The sequence below is a fragment of the Berghia stephanieae genome, chromosome 12 (assembly GCF_034508935.2).
Source record: "Berghia stephanieae isolate SIO BIC M18660-M18661 chromosome 12, UCSD_Bste_1.3, whole genome shotgun sequence".
Taxonomy (NCBI): Eukaryota; Metazoa; Mollusca; class Gastropoda; order Nudibranchia; family Aeolidiidae; genus Berghia; species Berghia stephanieae.
Window position 1 is genome coordinate 17,345,412 of NC_088371.1, and position 6,621 is coordinate 17,352,032.

Consider the following 6,621-nt stretch of genomic DNA (forward strand, 5'->3'; position numbering starts at 1 on the left):
CGGTCCTTGCGGTCTTCATTTCCCAAGGACCGTAGGACCGTGGTCCTTAAGCTTGCCAAGGACCGCCCCGCACTAATCTTATTGTAATGGAACTAAGCCCCAAACACTATAGCTCTATATAGATTGAAAACCTGACTAACCAAGAACAGTCATATCTGGATTGGGAACGACGAAAGGCTGGGAGCAGTATCTAAATGATTAAAAAATAATGTTTGGTTTCTTCACAATTTGATTAGTTAAAAAGGAATTATTTGAAAAAATTCAGAGTCGCCATAAAAACGACGACCTCCTCCACAAATAACTTCCAGTACCGGTTTTGTTTCCAATCTTTTATAAGAGCTATGAGACGAAATGAGATTTAACCAAGAAAACAAAATAGAGGGGTCAGAGTTCAAAGGATATACTCATTTCTTCTTCTTTTCTTTTTTTTTTTTTTCTGGTATATCTAGTTGTGAATAGGGTGAGTGTAACTGAAGTCAATTGATTAATCCTCGTATCACCCCTTTGTCCTCCCCATCGTCATTATAGTTTTGGTACTACTAATGTACGTTTTGATTTATATATTCATTTATTTATTTTATTTCAGGCAGATAGCTGTGATCTCAAATTTTCGAATTCCTAACCTACTTACAGTACAACAGACGCTCTCTCTCTCTCTCTCTCTCTCTCTCTCCTCTCTCTCTCTCTCTCTCTCTCTCTCTCTCTCTCAAAAGCCTTGGACCCTTCCCATCAATCAATCAATAAAGATATCTATCTATCTATCTATCTATCTATCTATCTATCTATCTATCTATCTATCTATCTATCTATCTATCTATCTATCTATCTATCTGCCTGTCTGTCTATCTATCTATCTGTCTGTCCGTCCATCTGTCTTCCTGTAGGTCTGTCTATCTATCTCTATTTTTCTATGAATATATGTTTTTCTATCTGTTTATCTATCTATCTATCTATCTATCTATCTATCTATCTATCTATCTATCTATCTATCTATCTATCTATCTATCTATCTATCTATCTATCTATCTATCTATCTATCTATCTATATATGTCTTTCTTTCTGTATGTATGTCTGTCTGTCTGTCTGTCTCTCTATCTATCCATGGCTGCGTATCCCTCCTCATTTTCTTTCGTAGAACGGGAATACTTGCTAGTTAAAGTTATTTATTATGTCTATGTATAGAGATATGAAAGAACGACAAGTGAAAAAAAAAATAATTAAGAAATGCAGTAAAACTACAGTAGAAATTGTAATGTAGGCCTCAAACATAAAATATTAAAGTAAGATTGTTTATACCGCATAAACTGGACTACTGCTACGGTCCTCCATCTTTGAGTTTGAGTCTAAGAAACGAAAACAACGAGGTCCAATTTCATACACACAGCCTATACACACGTAATTAACTTTACTCTGCAGTTATCGGGACACCGCAATTTTCGGCATACACTCGCGGTGTGTATAGCGCTGTGTGTCTAAACGACAAAATCGCTCCGTTGCAAAGACCAACTCATTTCTTGGAAAAAATTTGTCAGGTGATCTAAAAAATGGCGGGAAGTCTGGTTTTGACATCAAAACATTATCAGGACGTCCACTTAACGGGGTGTGTCCACTTAACGTGAGTGTGCAAACATGAAATTGTCCCGTTAACGTAGCAAAAACACAAACACACACACACACACAAACACACACATCTTTAGTAGTCACATACATTTCAAACAATAACCCATTAGAGAAGAGGGGTCATGCCTTCACCATAGATCATTGTCATTGCGATCATTATGGTGTAGTAAATTTTGAAATTTACCCCGTATAATGGAATCGTCCAAGGCGTGCGCCTCCTGTTCCCCCCATCTCACACACGAAAGGGCGGTTTGCGGAGTGGAGGTTGGTGGTCGTCTGCCTGTATGGTCGTCTGTGTCGTTTAGTGTATGGCAAAGGGGGGTGGGTGCGATTAATTAAGTGGGATGGGTGGTGATTGGTGGAAGATAGGCAACCGAAGCAACGAATCGCTGGGGCAGGGTTGCCAGTTTGGCATTTTAAATGCCAGATTCCAAAAATCTGGCATTTTTGAAAACCGTTTGGCATTAGAAAAATCATTTGGCATTTGGCATTTTCATTTGGCATTTTCTTTTCTTGTATATTATACTTCAAATGACACCTTTTCTTAATTATTTCTAAACGCGTAAAAACAAACATCTTCACATTTCTTTTTCATTCTTAAAATCCAACCGTGGTGTAGTGGTTTAGCACTCCACTTAGTAGTCAGTAGGTAAATAATTACCCCAACAGGAAATTTAGTATAATTCAAAAAAAAAAAAAAAATAAAAAATAAAAATAAAAAGAAAAGAAAACACGCAAGCCACCAGGATATGATAGTAAATTGTCTATCAAAAGTGAGTAGTTTTCTTAGTGGGGGTGGGAGTCAACAGACTTTGGCATCTTTTTGAGTGTTTTGGCATTTTTTGAGTCTTCCCCTGGCATTTTGTTGAAAAATAATCTGGCAACCCTGCGCTGGGAAGTAGTAGGCTATGGCGCGAGACCGTAGGACCGTGGTCCTTGCAAGGACCGCCCCGCACTAGTTGAAAGGTGATAAGAAGTGAGGACCGCCGCCGATCTTCCCCTATGGGACCGGTCTTCGGTTCACAGCTAAAAGACCGTCGGACCGCGGTCTAGACCGGTCTTCAGCGCGGCACTACTTGCAACTGATGAAGACAATGTCTAGCAAGCTAACTTGACGTTCATTTTATTCTTTTCATAATGTACATGCTTGCCTCTTAATTTATTGGCTAATACTAACTTGTCTTGTTGCTGCAAACTATTCAGTTCAAATGTATGCTGCCATTTGACAGTACCATTATTCGCATTTATAATTTTTAGACCCCCGAGACAGTTTCTGACATTTTTGATTAGGTGACAAGCATCGAAACAAAAATAAACATTTTCTCTTGTCACAGGATTTTCAAAATTAGTTTTAAGGTTGTTAGGATTTGACAAATCGCACCCCAAAGCGGTTGCTGTTGCTTGATTGGTGTAATTTCCATCACAGACAACAGCGATGACACTGTGCCCAGCTTCTGTCACGAGAGTGATTGCATCCTTGACTATTTGTGCCTGGGTATTCGCATTGATTTTGTCCAAGAGAAAATATCCGATTGGCAGTTTAAAATGTTTCTTTAAACCAACCACCATGACGACTAATGTTTCTGTGGCCAATGTATCCTCACAGCCGGTGTGGAGATGTCCATAGTTAACAGAGCCCATGTATGTTTGCGTACCAGTGTCATAGCTGTATGCTTTCTTTATGTGCATGGCATCAAACATGATAACTACTTGTCTCCGTTCATCGCTGAAGTCCTTCTGTAACGTATCCATTACCTCAGACAGGAAACCTGGACTGCAGTTTCTGGTTGATGCCCATTTGCGTAAAGTGGAAGGATGTGGCAAAGCGAGGAATTTCCTGACATACTCGTCTGCCTGAGCACTATAGAAGTGAAGGGTAACAGCAAAATTTTAAACTTCATCAGTGTAACGCCTGCCGCATACGCTGGTCTCGGTTGCCTTCATCTCATTTTCAATTTAAAGATAAGGTTTCTTTATCAAAGTTGAGTTTCAGCAAATGGTGTTCCTCTGATGAGAGCAATTTTATTTCCTCCATTTCATCTAGGATGCTCGATATGGTGGCGTCTCTTCTCTTTAATTTCTGGCGAAGACATTTAATTGTCTTCCCTTTCTCTTTAATGACTGACTTAGCCTTTTCAAGATTGTCTCTTAAATTTTCCAATTCAGTATTCGTTTCAACTGGTTGGTTTGTATAGCAATGGTCTATCATTACTCTGCTACATTTTGCGGATATCTCTGTGTCACTTTCATGGTTGAAAGTACAGTTGACGTCAGCTTGAAAAGAACGTTTTTTGGGGGATTTTCGACGAGGTTTAAGTGTTGGTTGTTTATGACTAGGGTGGGAAGGAAATAAAGACGGAACTGCACTATTGCGTAAGACTTTTCTTTCAGTGTCAGGCTCATAATCTCCAGGAACGAAGTGATCACTGCAAATCTTAGAGTATTTTGTAGGTTTCCATGGGTTTCCACATGTATCTTGGCGTGACACGCGGCTAATCCACTGAATGAGTCGCTCGGGGTCGGAAAAGGGGAACCTGAAATATGATTTAGTATTTATACCGGTAAAAGTAACACTCTAGATAACAGCTGTACAATAGTAATGAATTAAATGTTGATAGATATACACGTGTACAAATAGTGGAAATTACAAGACAGATAACAATATGTTACGTTGATTGTCGGGAACGGCAAAACGTTGCTACTACAGATTATATTATACTGTATTAAAACATAAATATATAGCCGACGAGAACAGCTTGTGTCTATCGACTCAAAGTCATTATCGTTGAATTATCATCTGAAAAGTGAATAACAGAAGAAGGTCTAAAAAAAAAACAATTGAGCTTTTATATAGCGCAATATCAACTAAATGTGCTCAAAGCGCTTTACAAGGGGTTCCTGGTCAACAGCAACATTTAACATGTAGGACGGGACATGACGCCTGTTAGGCGATATTACAATTTTTCGGACAAAGACAACGCTGTAAACGACCAGGTACTCGTTTTACACCTGAGTACAGTGAGAGAATGTGAGTAAAGAGAAGATGTGTGGAGGAGGGGGATAAAGGAGGAAGAGGACTATGATTGAATATTGATAGCAAATTAGTGATTTTAGAGATAAAATGGGCTAACAATAACAAACATCCGTGACTTACGAGTGAAAACTCCTAATGGAATCCTTTTGTTTTCGGTTATGGCAACCAGTGACAACACACGTGTGAACCATCTTTTCTCAACAATCAAGCTTGATTAGGTTTGGTTTTTTTTCCCCGAGAACGTTAGTATGTAGATCCTTGAAGTCTCAAAGAGAATTCCTGGATTTTATAATACAAGCTTTACTTGCACTTTTAAATATATTTGACCAAGGAAAATGAAAAAACAGAAACAACAGTGAATAATCGTATAAGTAAATGTGTGCTCAGCAGATAAACAAAATAAAGATGCTGTGTATCAAAGTGTGCTTGTACTTGTTATTGTAATTAAGTATGAGGTCACACACACACCCATGCCGGTATTGTTTGCCCCAAAGCAAAATAGCCTTATCATGCCACAATGGGCATGGCGGCGATGGTTCCTTGCATGGCACGCGTGACGCCACCGCCTCTCACTCCAGTTCATATTATAAGTATAAGCTTCTTGGTTATTCCCTATTTCATAAATTATATTGATTAGCTTAATTATAAGACTAGACATACTTTATTGATCCTTTATGGACATTATAATTCACTATCACAACGGTAATAAATAATGTCTGTAATGTTTCATTCATCCTGTTTTGTTGATAAAGGGGAAACCCGAAACGTCCATTTTATCTGTTTTCGTATATTAAATTGAAGCTTACATTCAATTTCACATTGTTATTTATTTCTTCGAGCTTCGAGCAGCAACATTTACATATCACAACGGTATATATAATCACATACTGGTCATGTATTCAATTCATTCAACATATTGATTATTCTCCTTAATAAAGCAAGCAAATTTACTTGTATCTCAAATTTTATATATACATTTCATTTCTGACTATAGCATCAATTTACAGCTCCTAGTTCAACATGGCATAATATTGTTTTGAAGCGATGGGTTACACATTGACTAACCTATTTTACATGTGTTATGAGTTAGCGGCACTGCAGTCATCATCATCTCATCATCATTATTATTATCGTCATCATCTTCATGATTACGTTTCTAGGAATAATTTGTTTAATAAAACCCTGAAACCTAGTTCAATTTAGTTGCTTTTTTTTTGTATTTCTTTATTATTATTATTATTATTATTATTATTATTATTATTATTATTATTATTATTATTATTATTATTATATTATTATTATTATTATTATTATTATTATTATTATATTATTATTATTATATTATTATTATTATATATTATTATTATTATTATTATTATTATTATTATTATTATTATTATTATTATTATTATTATCATTATTATCATCATCATCATCATCATCATCATCATCATCATCATCATCATCATCATCATCATCATCATTGCCAGTCCTGATAATACAACATAAAATCTAACCCACAAATTTAAATTATGGAGTACCCCAAGGTTCCGTTTTAGGCCCTCTCCGTTATACTCTCTATACACAACCATTGAGAGGAATATTATAATATGCATTATAAGCATGAGGTCAGCTACCACATGTACGCTGACGACACCCAGGTGGCGGGTGGTTGGATGGGAGCATCACCCTTGAATCATATACCTATGATGTTCGCATGGGTGTACGATCCGATAGTGATGTCGTTTCTTCTTCTCTTTACTAGCCTATCCTGCTTCTTTGGTTTGTGATTGTATTTTTGACAGGGGATATTTTTTTTTCTGTAAATCTTCTGCCTGTTTGTTCTTGGTTATTTATAATTTAGCTTATGATATCTTTAGGTTATGCTTTTGATTGACATTTGTACTATTTTTGTTAGATTGCTTGTTTTTTTGTTTCAGCGGTCTCTCATAAACCTCAATTGTGT

The 6,621-nt window shown here is 36.7% G+C and overlaps 1 protein-coding gene across 1 annotated transcript; it reads right to left on the reverse strand.

The window, feature by feature from the left end:
- Positions 1 to 3,572: 3,572 nt before the first annotated feature.
- LOC144957569 (THAP domain-containing protein 1-like) lies at positions 3,573 to 4,846 on the reverse strand. Its single transcript, XM_078888913.1, has 2 exons — positions 4,776 to 4,846; positions 3,573 to 4,155 (listed from the first exon to the last, which is right to left on the reverse strand). Exons 1-2 carry the CDS (start codon positions 4,844 to 4,846, stop codon positions 3,573 to 3,575), a joined length of 654 nt encoding a protein of 217 aa, XP_078745039.1.
- Positions 4,847 to 6,621: the final 1,775 nt, after the last annotated feature.

Excerpts from the sequence above, each read along its gene's own strand:
- LOC144957569 (XM_078888913.1), bottom strand. The coding sequence starts at position 4,846 with ATGGTTCACACGTGTGTTGTCACTGGTTGCCATAACCGAAAACAAAAG. Across the intron at positions 4,156-4,775 it reads TCCATTAGGAGTTTTCACTC|GTTCCCCTTTTCCGACCCCG; the intron begins GTAAGTCACGGA and ends ATCATATTTCAG.